The sequence below is a fragment of the Cherax quadricarinatus genome, chromosome 62, assembly GCF_038502225.1.
Source record: "Cherax quadricarinatus isolate ZL_2023a chromosome 62, ASM3850222v1, whole genome shotgun sequence".
In the NCBI taxonomy this organism is placed as follows: Eukaryota; Metazoa; Arthropoda; class Malacostraca; order Decapoda; family Parastacidae; genus Cherax; species Cherax quadricarinatus.
The window spans coordinates 16497794-16512986 of NC_091353.1; the positions used below are offsets into that span (position 1 = coordinate 16497794).

The 15193-nt window shown below is 40.3% G+C and overlaps 1 protein-coding gene across 1 annotated transcript in view; it reads right to left on the reverse strand.

Annotated features, from left to right (window-relative positions):
• The window catches only part of LOC128687214 (SH3 domain-binding protein 1), a 165697-nt gene extending 154750 nt beyond the window's left edge, over positions 1-10947 (reverse strand). Inside the window, exon 1 of the mRNA XM_070098468.1 lies at positions 10696-10947. Coding sequence (XP_069954569.1) covers positions 10696-10754 — 59 coding nt within the window. The 5' untranslated portion in view covers positions 10755-10947. The remainder of the gene's footprint in view (positions 1-10695) is intronic.
• Between the last annotated feature and the right edge of the window lie 4246 nt (positions 10948-15193).

Below are 15193 nucleotides of genomic sequence, written 5' to 3' on the forward strand. Positions count from 1 at the left end.
AATTTTGTGCAGAGATTTAAAAGCTCACGTGAGTGTGAGTTTTCATCAGAGCTGCCTCCTGGTGTTATTACTGCAACAATATTATTTGCTATATTCCTCCATTTTAGGTGCCTTAAGTTGAAATCCCCCAGGAGCAAGATGTTGGGTGCAGGAGCTGGAAGGTTTTCCAGACAGTGGTCAATTTTTAACAGTTGTTCCTGGAATTGCTGGGATGTTGCATCCGGAGGCTTGTAGACTACCACAATGACTAGGTTTTGGTTCTCGACCTTTACTGCTAAAACTTCCACTACATCATTTGAGGCATTTAGCAGTTCTGTGCAAACAAGTGACTCAGCAATGTACAGGCCAACCCCCCCCCCTTTTGCCTGTTCACTCTGTCACATCTGTATAGGTTGTAACCTGGGATCCATATTTCGTTGTCCAAGTGATCCTTTATGTGGGTCTCAGTGAAAGCCGCGAACATTGCCTTTGCCTCTGCAAGCAGTCCACGGATGAAAGGTATTTTGTTGTTTGTTGCTGGCTTTAGACCCTGTATATTTGCAAAGAATGTTATCGGACTGGTGGTATTGTTGGTACTGGGGGGAGATTTTTTTTCGAGCATTAGTATCTGTATCTGTTGGTTTGGAGTGGAGGCCATCGACTGTGGTTCCACTCCAGGAATGACTGGATTTGATGTACGATTTCTGCCATTTCCTGCCAGTTTTTTTTCCTTCCTGGCACTAAAAAACCTCTCCCTCTTGAGTGGCTGTGGCTACCCAGGTTTTCCCATGGCCTGGATGTTTTGTATCTTTTTGTCCCTTTTAGATGGTATGCCTGGCAATTTAAGTTATAGCACAGTCTTTCCTGTACTGAAGAGGTACACAGTTCAGGGTGAAAAAGCTTACAGGAAGGGAGTTTGCATTTTCCTGTTGTCATATGGGCATGCCATTTTCTAGGGTGGTCATAGTTGCACGTCCCATCTGTTTTTCCAGATTTCCCATGCCAGCAGATACCGAGTGCATAGTATGTGCACAGGCTTGGTTTCCGTTTGCCTTGGGTTTCTGTGACTGTATTCCCTGTTGGTGCATGTTTCCCTGTCTTACTTCTATCCTCCCTAGCACCAACAATGGAGCCCCCACCAGTTGTTTTTGGTAATATATCCTCACTATTGCTAGTGGAGTCCTCTTGTTTGCTATTTCCTGCGGTATTTCTAGTTTGCAATATTGGTTTTATCTTATCTTTGACTACACCTGTTTCCCTACTATGGCTCCTGTCCCCTATGAGGTCATTTATATGTATTCCTTCCTGCGTATAATTCCCGACTACCTGGACAAAATCTCCAGCTTCACCATTACTGTCTCCCAGGACAGCATCTCCAGCTTCCCCATTACTGTCTCCCAGGACAGCATCTCCAGCTTCACCATTACTGTCTCCCAGGACAGTGCCTCCAGCTTCACCATTACTGTCTCCCAGGACAGCACCTCCAGCTTCACCATTACTGTCTCCCAGGACAGCACTATCAGCCCCCCATTTACTGACTACCAGAACATCATCTCCAGCCTTACAGTTTCTGACTACATGGCCAGTATCAAGGGCAGTACCATTCAGCCCAGACTTTTTATGTTCCCATCTGTTGTAGAAAGCTTCCAGGTTTTCTATGAAAGCAGCTTTGATGTTGACCTCTTTTAATACCCTTGTGATTTTAGTCCACAGATTTATCTCATTTGGGCATACCCAAAAACACTTCCCTGTTTTAATACTGCTTGTACCTAGTTCTTGGATATCTGCACAAGGGGTGTGACACCAATTTCCACAAAAATGACAATTTATGCATGTGGAAGCCCGTTTGTTTGACTGACCACAGACTACACACAGCTTCATAATGATTTGAATGGTTGATTTACTGCAATTCTACTAGCAACCTCTTGAATATTCTATTAACCCTTTGAGGGTTTTCGTCGTACTAGTACGTCTTACGCGTAGGGGTTTTTGACGTACTAGTACTCATAAATTCTAGCGGCCTCAAATCTAGTGGGAGAAAGCTGGTAGGCCTTCATATGAAAGAATGGGTCTATGTGGTCAGTGTGCACAGTCTAAAAAAAATCCTGCAGCACACAGTGCATAATGAGAAAAAAAAAACTTTGACCATTTTTTTTTAATAAATCAGCGACTTTGCAGTGTATTTTCGTATGGTATTTATTGTTGTATTCTAGTTTTCTTGGTCTCATTTTATAGAATGGAAGACATATTACAGAAATTGAGATGATTTTGACTGGTTTTACAAAGAAAGGTGCCTTGAAATTGAGCTCAAAGTAGCAAAAATGTTCGATTTTTACCAAACTTCAAAAGTAAACAAATCGTGCCAAGCGTGCAATACACGTCAACTGGTGAGTCTAATATTCTTTCACAAGTGCACCAATAATATTTATACCATTTTTTACACTAATGCAGTAGTCTGCATAACAGTAAATCTTATATTTTTCGTGAAAATAAAAATTCAAAGTGGAAAGCAAAAGAATATAAGAGGGGCCTTGAGACATGACTAATGACTAGAGAAAATGTCATTTTAGTGCCAGGAATGTCTTTCTTGTTTATTCTGGACCCTATTCGGAAATTGGCATCTTTTGAAATTTGTGTGAAATTGGCAAAATTGCTAAATTCTGACCACTGTACTGGATAGTTGAATTTCATAAATGAGTGGTTTCTTGCACCCATTCGATAGAAAAAATGTAGTTCTAGCGAAATATTCATGTTTTTTGTCGACTAGTACAGTGAAATTGGCCGAAAATGGGGCTCAAAGTGGGCAAAATCGCCGATGCGTAAACATCGCCAAGACCGCTAACTTTGCGAGAGCATAATTCCGTAAGTTTTCTATCAAATTTCAAACTATTGGTGTCTTTATGATCGGGAAAAGATTCTCTATCTTTTCATAAGAGAAAATAATTTTTTTTTTTTTTTAAATTTGGCCGACCCTGAGAACGAGTTTCAGAGAGGGCCTGTCGACCCTCAAAGGGTTAATAACCTGCTAGGTAGTGCACAACGAAACCGTTTGAAACCAGTCCAGGGTTCGGACCAGTCAAGGGTTCGGACCAGTCAAGGGTTCAGACCAGTCTATCTGATCTGATCAGTGGGTCACTTATTTAAACCATACTGGTCGGTGATTTGAGCTAACACATGAAGGATCTACAGTGGACCCCCGGTTAACGATTTTAATCCGTGCAAGAGGGCTCATCGTTATGCGAAATAATCGTTATGCGAATGAATTTTCCCCATAAGAAATAATGGAAATAAAATTAATCCGTGCAAGACGCCCAAAAGTATGAAAAAAAATTTTTTTTACCACATGAAATGTTAATTTTAATACACACAAACTGAAAAAGGCATGCACAATTAAATGACACTTACTTTTATTGAAGATCTGGTGATGATTGATGGGATGGGAGGAGGGGAGAGTGTGTGTTAGTGTTTAGAAGGGGAATCCCCTTCCATTAGGACTTGAGGTAGTAAGTCCTTTTCTGGGGTTACTTCCCTTCTTCTTTTAATGCCACTAGGGCCAGCTTCAGAGTCACTGGACTTCTTTCGCACAAGATATCTGTCCATAGTGGCCTGTACCTCTCGTTCCTTTATGACTTGCCTAAAGTGTTTCACAACATTGTCAGTGTAATAATCACCAGCACGGCTTGCAATAGCTGTGTGAGGGTGATTTTCATCCATGAAGGTTTGCACTTCAAGCCACTTAGCACAGATTTCCTTTATCTTTGTAGTAGGCAACTTCTTCAATTTCTCTCTCCCCTCCTCTGAACCAGTTTCCTCAGGTCTGGCCTCTTGCTCTTGAAGTTGATCTATCAGCTCATCAGTGGTTAGTTCTTCATTGTCCTCCTCCACCAACTCTTCCACATCCTCCCCACTAACCTCCAACCCCAAGGACTTTCCCAATGCCACAATGGATTCCTCAACTGGCACAGGATTCTCAGGGTTAGCCTCAAACCCTTCAAAATCCCTTTTGTCTACACATTCTGGCCACAGTTTCTTCCAAGCAGAGTTCAAGGTCCTCTTTGTCACTTCCTCCCAAGCCTTACCTATAAGGTTTACACAATTGAGGATATTAAAGTGATCTCTCCAAAACTCTCTTAGAGTCAGTTGAGTTTCTGAGGTCATTACAAAGCACCTTTCAAACAGAGCTTTTGTGTACAGTTTCTTGAAGTTGGAAATAACCTGCTGGTCCATGGGCTGCAGGAGAGGAGTGGTATTAGGAGGCAAAAACTTCACCTTAATGAAGCTCATGTCCCCATAAAGTCGCTCTGCCACGTCTGTAGGATGACCAGGGGCATTGTCTAACACCAGGAGGCACTTAAGTTCTAATTTCTTTTCAGTTAGGTAATTTTTCACATTGGGGGCAAATGCATGGTGTAACCAGTTATAGAAAAATTCCCTAGTGACCCATGCCTTACTGTTTGCCCTCCACAGCACACACAAATTATCCTTGAGGACATTCTTTTGCCTGAACGCTCTGGGAGTTTCAGAGTGATACACTAATAAAGGCTTCACTTTGCAATCACCAGTAGCATTGGCACACATCAACAAAGTAAGCCTGTCTTTCATAGGCTTATGTCCTGGGAGTGCCTTTTCCTCCTGAGTAATGTAGGTCCTGCTTGGCATTTTCTTCCAGAACAGGCCTGTTTCATCACAATTAAACACTTGTTCAGGTTTCAGTCCTTCAGTTTCTATGTACTCCTTGAATTCCTGCACATATTTTTCAGCCGCTTTGTGGTCCGAACTGGCAGCCTCACCATGCCTTATCACACTATGGATGCCACTACGCTTCTTAAATCTCTCAAACCAACCTTTGCTGGCCTTAAATTCACTCACATCATCACTAGTTGCAGGCATTTTTTTAATTAAATCCTCATGCAACTTCCTAGCCTTTTCACATATGATCGCTTGAGAGACGCTATCTCCTGCTATCTGTTTTTCATTTATCCACACCAATAAGAGTCTCTCAACATCTTCCATCACTTGCGATCTTTGTTTCGAAAACACAGTTGAACCTTTGGCAAGAACAGCTTCCTTGATTGTCTTTCTGGTGCCCACAATAGTAGCGATGGTTGATTGGGGTTTCTTGTACAGCTTGACTAGGTCGGCTATACGCACTCCACTTTCATACTTATCAATTATCTCTTTCTTCATCTCTATAGTAATTCTTACCCTTTGAGGTGTAGGGTTGGCACTAGAAGCTTTCTTGGGGCCCATGGTCACTTATTTTCCAGAAACAGCACCGAAAATACTGTAATAATACGAAATATTCCGAGTGTATGCTTGGATGTTACCGCGGAGGCTGGCTGGTAAACAATGGGACGGGGCGGCACATGTGAGGCTGGCTGAGGGCACATTGGACGCGTCTCGGACGAAAATCGGTATGCGGGTTTTTAATCGGTATGCGCGGCAAAAATTTTGCGATAAAAGTAATCGTTATGCGGAAAAATCGCTATGTGATGCCATCGTTATGCGGGGGTCCACTGTACTGGAAATTATCTACCCGAGTAATATATGATTTGATTGATACAAAAGTATAACTTGCGTGTTGAAGAGCCGGTGACTGATGGCTGCTCCTACAATGACGAACGGTCGACCTCCACCCTTGTTTATCAATCGCTGTATCTAGCTTTTCTATTTTTTTTTCCGTCTCCACCACAATAAATGCTATATTATCACTATAGTTGACTGGTGCAAATTTTGGAGGAAGGACGCTTTTTCTGTAGTAATAATTGCTTCTCATTGTGTATATTGCGACCGCTGGTAACTACAGTACTACTGTAACTACAGACTCAATGTAAACTTGCAAAGAAATAAAACTATATTGTAATGTATTGTATAAGGTAGTCTAACTAGTGTGTTATTAATTCTTAGTATTGTCTAGTGTCGTACACTTAAGTTTTAGTTATGAAACCTCATATGTATTGTTTTAGCTTCTTGTTAGTGTATCCAAAATCATTAGTAGTAAGAGCAGTAAGTATTTATTTAGGTACATTATACCTGTGAATTTTTACAACTGATTTCCTTAACCCTTTGAGGGTTTCGGACGTACTAGTACAGCTTACGACCCAGGGTTTTTGACGTACTAGTACGCCTAAATTCTAGCGCCCTCAAATCTAGTGGGAGAAAGCTGGTAGGCCTCCATATGAAAGAATGGGTCTATGTGGTCAGTGTGCACAGTATAAAAAAAAATCCTGCAGCACACAGTGCATAATGAGAAAAAAAAACTTTGACCGTTTTTTTGGAATAAAATAGCGACTTTGCACTGTATTTTCGTATGGCATTTATTGTTGCATTCTAGTTTTCTTGGTCTCATTTTATAGAATGGAAGGCATATCATAGAAATTGAGATGATTTTGACTGGTTTTACAATGAAAAGTGCCTTGAAATTGAGCTCAAAGTAGCAGAAATGTTCGATTTTTACTAAAGTTCAAAAGTAAGCAAATCATGCCAAGCATCCAATACACATCAACTGGTGAGTCTAATATTCTTTTGCAAGTGCGCCAATATGAGTCATACCATTTTTTACACTAATGCAGTAGTCTGCATAACAGTAAATCTTCTATTTTTTGTGAGAATAAAAATTCAAAGTGGAAAGCAAAAGAATGTAAGTGGGGCCTTGAGACGTGACTAATGAACAGAGAAAATGTCATTTTAGTGCCAGGAATGTATTTCTTGTTTGTTCTGGACCCTATTCGGAAATTGGCATCTTTTGAAATTTGTGTGAAATTGGCAAAATTGCTAAATTCTGACCACTGTACTGGATAGTTGAAATTGGTAAATGGGAGGTTTCTTGCACTCATTCAATAGAAAAAATGGAGTTCTAGCGAAATATTCATGTTTTTTGTCGACTAGTACAGTGGAACTGGCCGAAAATGGGGCTCAAAGTGGGCAAAATCGCTGATCCGTAAACATAGTCCGAGACCGCTAACTTCGCGAGAGCATAATTCCGTAAGTTTTCCATCAAATTTCATATTTTTGGTGTCATTATGATTTGGAAAAGATTCTCTATCTTTTCATGAGAATTTTTTTTTTTTTTTTAATTTGGCCGACCCTGAGAACGAGTCTCGGAGAGGGCCTGTCGACCCTCAAAGGGTTAATGGAAATACTACAGCAAGTTACAAACTTTTTTAGTGTTTTCCTAGGTAATTACACTTGTTACTATGTAAAACAATTGTAATCATCTAATTAGATTACCCTAGATACAATAACCTGATAAAGTCCAACAATGACTTATTTACGATAAAATTCAGTTTCAAAATTATTTACTTTGATTAAGAGAAGGATGACAAGGTATTTCACTCATTACTCTCACTCACTCCTCAGACTGATGACTGTTTATCATGGGAGAGTGATAAACTCTTAGGGGGTCATATAGCACCTGAGGGAATGGGAGGTTCCTGGAGTTTACCTGGAGAGAGTTCCGGGGGTCAACGCCCCCGCGGCCCGGTCTGTGACCAGGCTCTAATCGGGTTCAACACGAGGAAGGAGAGGACAAGTCCAATACCTTGGAACAAAAGCTTCTCACCAAGGGTGAGGTGTATTGAGACTTGAGCAACATCCACTTCCAGATGACCCACACTGGTTTAGCTCTTCAAATAGCCCAGCCCCTGAGATACTTCATTTGGCACCATTCAAGATTTCCTGTGAATCGGTCTAGGACTCTGGCTGGTTGTCCATATCCTACATCTCATTATTAATGGCTTTATTTAGTCAATGTGACTATTTCCAGTGAGGTCCTATACAGCACTCTATCAAGAACATTTTGCTATACATCTGTGGGTAGTTTATATACAGAGAAGAGAGAATGAGAAAGGGAGACAGAGAAATTAAGGAGAATGAGAGAGAGTAAAGGATAATGAGAAATGGAGGAAAATAAAATGGGAAAAGATGAGAAAAAATGTGAGAAAGGGAAAAGAAGGAAAAAAGGGAGATGGAGAAAATAAATACTATTGGAGAATAAAGATAAGGGATTAAGAGAAAAAGAAACAATGAAGGAAAAAATGATAGATGAGTGGAGAAGGGATGAAAGATAACAAGGGAGGAGAGACAGAAGGAAAGGGAGAAGTATATATTGTTACAAGAGATGGAGATAATGAATATATAACATCTAAGGTTTAAATAGATGGTTTAAAAAACTAACAAGTTGATATATTAGACACTTGTGACAGATCTGGGTATCTTGAATTATTTCACCAGCCAGTGGCTTCTTCAGACCAAGAATAATAATAATAATAATAATTTTATTTACTACAAGTACATGTACAAGGTATACAGTCCTAGCTGACGTTAATGACATACTACTATATAGAAAGAAGCTTGTATATATGTTGGCAGAATTACCAAAAATATATAAAGTAAAAGGATACAAGTGCAACTAACATGACATTTTACTGTGGCAACGTTTCGCTCTCCAGGAGCTTTGTCAAGCTGTTATGGCTTGACAAAGCTCCTGGGGAGCAAAACGTTGCCACAATAAAATGTCACATTAGTTGCACTTGTGTCCTTTTACTTTACAGAAAGAAGCTTGTTATGCAGAGCATCTCCTGAAAATTAGGTCACTTTTGTCCCAGGATGCAACCCACATCAGCCGGGCTGTGGCTTGTACGTTGGTTTGCATGCAGCCAGCAGTAACAGCCTGGTTGATCAGGCTCTGATCCACCAGGAGGCCTGGTCACAGACCAGGCCGCAGGGGTGTTGACCCCCGGAACTCTCTCCAGGTAAACTCCAGGTAAACACCAGTCCACTAACACCCAGGTACCCATTTTACTGATGGGGAACAGACAACCAGTGTAAAGAAACATGCCCAATGTTTCTACCCTTGTGGGAATCGAACCCAGACCTTTGCAGTGTGAAACAAGAGCTTTAGCCACCAGGCCACTGGGCACCATAAGAGAAAGGTGGAAGATAAGGAGGAGTTTGAGGTAATCAGTCCCTCAGCCTGGAGTCTGTGTGTTCAGTCCATCAATCTATCAAGATTGACGTGTTCAGTTCATTGGTATATCAAAACTGATGGACTGAACACATCGACTCCAGGCTGGGTGACTGATTACCTCGAACTCCTTCTCATCTTCCACCGTTCTTCTCTGCACTGGACTGAAGAAGCCACTGGCCGGCAAAACGTTTCCAGAATAAAGATACCTGAATATTACACAGGTGTCTCATTTATCCACATCTCAGGAGATGAATGTGCTTTTATATGAGAGAGGAAGAGGAGGAGATAATGAAGGAGAGAAAAAGGGAAAACATGAGAAAGAAAAAGAGAAAAGGGGTGAAAAAGAAATAGCAAAGATGCAATACAGCTAAGATAGAGGCAGAGGTAATAAAGGTAACAGAAAAGGAGGAGGCAATAGAGAGGAGACAGAAGAAGAGGTAATAGAGAGGAGACAGAAGAAGAGGTAATAGAGAGGAGACAGAAGAAGAGGTAATAGAGAGGAGACAGAAGAAGAGGTAATAGAGAGGAGACAGAAGAAGAGGTAATAGAGTGGAGACAGAAGAAGAGGTAATAGAGTGGAGACAGAAGAGGAGGTAATAAAGAGGGGACAGAAGAGGAGGCAATACAGAAGAGACAGAAGAGGAGGCAACAGAGGCAGAAGAGGAGGCAATTGATAGGAGATAGAAGAGGAGGCAATAGATAGGAGATAGAAGAGGAGGCAATAGATAGGAGATAGAAGAGGAGGCAATAGATAAGAGACAGAAGAGGAGGCAATAGATAGGAGACAGAAGAGGAGGCAATTGATAGGAGATAGAAGAGGAGGCAATAGATAGGAGATAGAAGAGGCAATAGATAAGACAGAAGAGGAGGCAATAGATAGGAGACAGAAGAGGAGGCAATAGATAAGAGGCAACAGAGGAGACAGAAAAGGAGGCAACAGAGGAGACAGAAGAGGAGGCAACAGAGGAGACAGAAGAGGAGGCAACAGAGGAGACAGAAGAGGAGGCAATAGATAGGAGACAGAAGAGGAGGCAATAGATAGGAGGCAACAGAGGAGACAGAAAAGGAGGCAACAGAGGAGACAGAAGAGGAGGCAACAGAGGAGACAGAAGAGGAGGCAACAGAGGAGACAGAAGAGGAGGCAATAGATAGGAGACAGAAGAGGAGGTAACAGAGGAGACAGAAGAGGAGGCAATAGATAGGAGACAGAAGAGGAGGCAATAGATAGGAGGCAACAGAGGAGACAGAAAAGGAGGCAACAGAGGAGACAGAAGAGGAGGCAACAGAGGAGACAGAAGAGGAGGCAACAGAGGAGACAGAAGAGGAGGCAATAGATAGGAGACAGAAGAGGAGGTAACAGAGGAGACAGAAGAGGAGGCAATAGATAGGAGACAGAAGAGGAGGCAATAGATAGAAGACAGAAGAGGAGGTAACAGAGGAGACAGAAGAGGAGGTAACAGAGAGGAGACAGAAGAGGAGGCAATAGATAGGAGACAGAAGAGGAGGCAATAGATAGGAGACAGAAGAGGAGGCAATAGATAGGAGACAGAAGAGGCAATAGATAGGAGACAGAAGAGGAGGTAACAGAGGAGACAGAAGAGGAGGTAACAGAGAGGAGACAGAAGAGGAGGTAACAGAGGAGACAGAAGAGGAGGTAATAAAGATGAGACAAGAGGAAGAGGTAATACAGATAAGAGAAGAGAGAGGGAGAGAGAGAGAGAGAAGAGGCGGGTTGGATCATGACTCACCGTAAGAACAGATGGTCTGCCTGCTGCTTCACCCGCTTCAACTGTCTCCCGAAATTCATGGTGGGTCTGAGGCGGCGTCTCACATGCCTCCACGGCACATGGGGGCAATAAGTTAGGCCTAGAGAGGCAAAAATCCACGATCGTAGAACCTAGAGCTGCAGCCTCGGCCATCACCCGAGGACGACTGTCTTGTTTACCTCCGTCTCACTTCTCTCACTCGCCATTATCTTAGTAATTATTACATAAATCTTATCCTCAAAATATAGATTGAGGGTCCTGGAGTGGGGTATTTAATGGGTATTGTTGAATAGAGGTTTATTAAGATGTGGGGAAATGTCAGGGGGAGAAACCGGATTGTGATTGGCTGAGAGGCTGAGCAGGCAGCCAATCAGAACCCGAGTTAAGGAATGTCCGGGAAGGGAGTGCCCAACACGCTAATGATGGCGCACAGTTTAAACTTTAATTATCCCCTCTGACACCTTCTGATGAGAAATGCATATGCAAATATAAATAATTAATGAATGATTAAATTATATTTATCTTAATTATATTAATTTATAATTTAGTTAGTGGATTAATGAGATTAAATGTGATGAGAGAGAGGGAGGGGCGGGAGCAGCAGGGAGGGTCGCCAACTCTTCAATTTTACCCGGAGTAAATGTTATTATCTAAGAATTACATACATAACATACTATTGTTTACAATAATATAGAGTGAAGACACACATTATGATCACACCTATACCAGGATAACCCAGGATAACTCAGTAAACACCAATGTTATTTATTTCCATCATGGGTACTTACATCAGGATAGCCTAAGATCATCTAGTAACATTATTACTAACGTCTATTATTCTCTATTACATCACCTGCTAAAAAAATATTTATGGAGATTTAAATTACTGATATATGGATAATTTTGCTTAATTATATTTACTTTAATTATAATAATGGAAAATGTTATATACTCTAAAAGATTTACTTCCCTTGCTGCTTATCCTCCGGGTATTTTTATCTTCGTGGGATTGTGGTTGCTGGGGTTGAGTCCCAGCTCCTGGCCCCGCCTCTTCCCTCGCCGATATTCAGTTTTGCTTCCTCATGGCTGCGTGAGCCTTATCATACCTGTTCTTAAAAATATTCAACCTAAAAGCTTACGTAGTGTTTACCTGGAGTTTACCTGGAGAGAGTTTCGGGGGTCAACGCCCCCGCGGCCCGGTCTGTGACCAGGCCTCCTGGTGGATCAGCGCCTGATCAACCAGGCTGTTGCTGCTGGCTGCACGCAAACCAACGTACGAGCCACAGCCCGGCTGATCAGGAACTGACTTTAGGTGCTTGTCCAGTGCCAGCTTGAAGACTGCCAGGGGTCTGTTGGTAATCCCCCTTATGTATGCTGGGAGGCAGTTGAACAGTCTCGGGCCCCTGACACTTATTGTATGGTCTCTTAACGTGCTAGTGACACCCCTGCTTTTCATTGGGGGGATGTTGCATCGTCTGCCAAGTCAAGTGTAGTGTATGTTTTGCTCCATTATTTTTTCAAATTTTCGTAGTACAATCTTTTAGTAATTAAATAATCAACTTCCTCATTTTGTGATTTTACTAGTAAGCATAAGTCACCTTATGTAATTTTCTTATTTACTATTATTTGCTTAAATATTAGCTGAATTGATACTTTCTCTGCCCATATTACTACCTCATATTTTTTTAAATACTATTAATTGATATTACTTACTAAAATTAATAATTAATTACCATTTTTACTATCAGTACAATTTACTCTTAACATTTTTGACATTTAATTGTCATTACTTGTCTAATTACCATAACCTGTTTTAATACCACATTTACTATCTTAGAGTACTCTTAATTACCTTGTACTGCCAAATAACCTCTAGTATAACTACCAGTGCAATATTGAGTCCAAATAACTGTTCTTAAAATTTAATACTTGAAATAAACATTACTTTTTCACTTTTTTTTTTGCTAATTAATCTTTTTTTGTAATCATTATTACTTACTAAAATTTTAGTAAACACCGTATTTACTACCAGTCAATTTTACTTCTGTACATTAATCATTATTTTATACTTCCCATAACATTTTGTTGCCAAATTTTCAAGTTTGTATATTCAACTCCAACCTTTATATTATCCTTTGTACCTGTGTACCTGTGTACCTGTGTACCTGTGTACCTGTCTACCATCTTACTATCATATTATAACCAAGTCATTGCCATTGTTATTTTTTTACTTATTATTCTTTTGGTACTTTAATTTGTGAATTTTATTTTGTCAATTTAAATCTAGTTAAACTCTTGATCTTGTTAACAACCTATATCAGACCCTAGTGCAATTGTTCTTGTTAACAACCTATATCAGACCCTAGTGCAATTGTTCTTGTTAACAACCTATATCAGACCCTAGTGCAATTGTTCTTGTTAACAACCTATATCAGACCCTAGTGCAATTGTTCTTGTTAACAACCTATATCAGACCCTAGTGCAATTGTTCTTGTTAACAACCTATATCAGACGCTAGTGCAATTGTTCTTGTTAACAACCTATATCAGACCCCTAGTGCAATTGTTCTTGTTAACAACCTATATCAGACCCTAGTGCAATTGTTCTTGTTAACAACCTATATCAAACCCCTAGTGCAATTGTTCTTGTTAACAACCTATATCAGACCCTAGTGCAATTGTTCTTGTTAACAACCTATATCAGACCCTAGTGCAATTGTTCTTGTTAACAACCTATATCAGACCCCTAGTGCAATTGTTCTTGTTAACAACCTATATCAGACCCTAGTGCAATTGTTCTTGTTAACAACCTATATCAGACCTTAGTGCAATTGTTCTTGTTAACAACCTATATCAGACCCTAGTGCAATTGTTCTTGTTAACAACCTATATCAGACCCCTAGTGCAATTGTTCTTGTTAACAACCTATATCAGACCCTAGTGCAATTGTTCTTGTTAACAACCTATATCAGACCCCTAGTGCAATTGTTCTTGTTAACAACCTATATCAGACCCTAGTGCAATTGATCTTGTTAACAACCTATATCAGACGCTAGTGCAATTGTTCTTGTTAACAACCTATATCAGACCCTAGTGCAATTGTTCTTGTTAACAACCTATATCAGACCCCTAGTGCAATTGTTCTTGTTAACAACCTATATCAGACCTCTAGTGCAATTGTTCTTGTTAACAACCTATATCAGACCCCTAGTGCAATTGTTCTTGTTAACAACCTATATCAGACCCCTAGTGCAATTGTTCTTGTTAACAACCTATATCAGACGCTAATGCAATTGTTCTTGTTAACAACCTATATCAGACCCCTAGTGCAATTGTTCTTGTTAACAACCTATATCAGACCCTAGTGCAATTGTTCTTGTTAACAACCTATATCAGACGCTAGTGCAATTGTTCTTGTTAACAACCTATATCAGACCCTAGTGCAATTGTTCTTGTTAACAACCTATATCAGACGCTAGTGCAATTGTTCTTGTTAACAACCTATATCAGATGCTAGTGCAATTGTTCTTGTTAACAACCTATATCAGACCCTAGTGCAATTGTTCTTGTTAACAACCTATATCAGACCCTAGTGCAATTGTTCTTGTTAACAACCTATATCAGACCCTAGTGCAATTGTTCTTGTTAACAACCTATATCAGACGCTAGTGCAATTGTTCTTGTTAACAACCTATATCAGACCCTAGTGCAATTGTTCTTGTTAACAACTTATATCAGACCCCTAGTGCAATTGTTCTTGTTAACAACCTATATCAGACCCTAGTGCAATTGTTCTTGTTAACAACCTATATCAGACCCCTAGTGCAATTGTTCTTGTTAACAACCTATATCAGACCCTAGTGCAATTGTTCTTGTTAACAACCTATATCAGACCCTAGTGCAATTGTTCTTGTTAACAACCTATATCAGACCCTAGTGCAATTGTTCTTGTTAACAACCTATATCAGACGCTAGTGCAATTGTTCTTGTTAACAACCTATATCAGACCCTAGTGCAATTGTTCTTGTTAACAACCTATATCAGACCCCTAGTGCAATTGTTCTTGTTAACAACCTATATCAGACCCTAGTGCAATTGTTCTTGTTAATTAACAACCTATATCAGACCCCTAGTGCAATTGTTCTTGTTAACAACCTATATCAGACCCTAGTGCAATTGTTCTTGTTAACAACCTATATCAGACCCTAGTGCAATTGTTCTTGTTAACAACCTATACCAGACCCTAGTGCAATTGTTCTTGTTAACAACCTATATCAGACCCTAGTGCAATTGCAAGTACCATTTTAATTTGTATTTTTATATTATAAGTTTATACCTAGTTGTACTTAGCTCATTCTAGCTCAATACATAGACAACACCTAAACTAACTATACCTAGTTGTACTTTAGCTCATTCTAGCTCAATACATAGACAACATCAATACATAGACGGACATCAACCAAATCTTTCAGTGGGCTGCA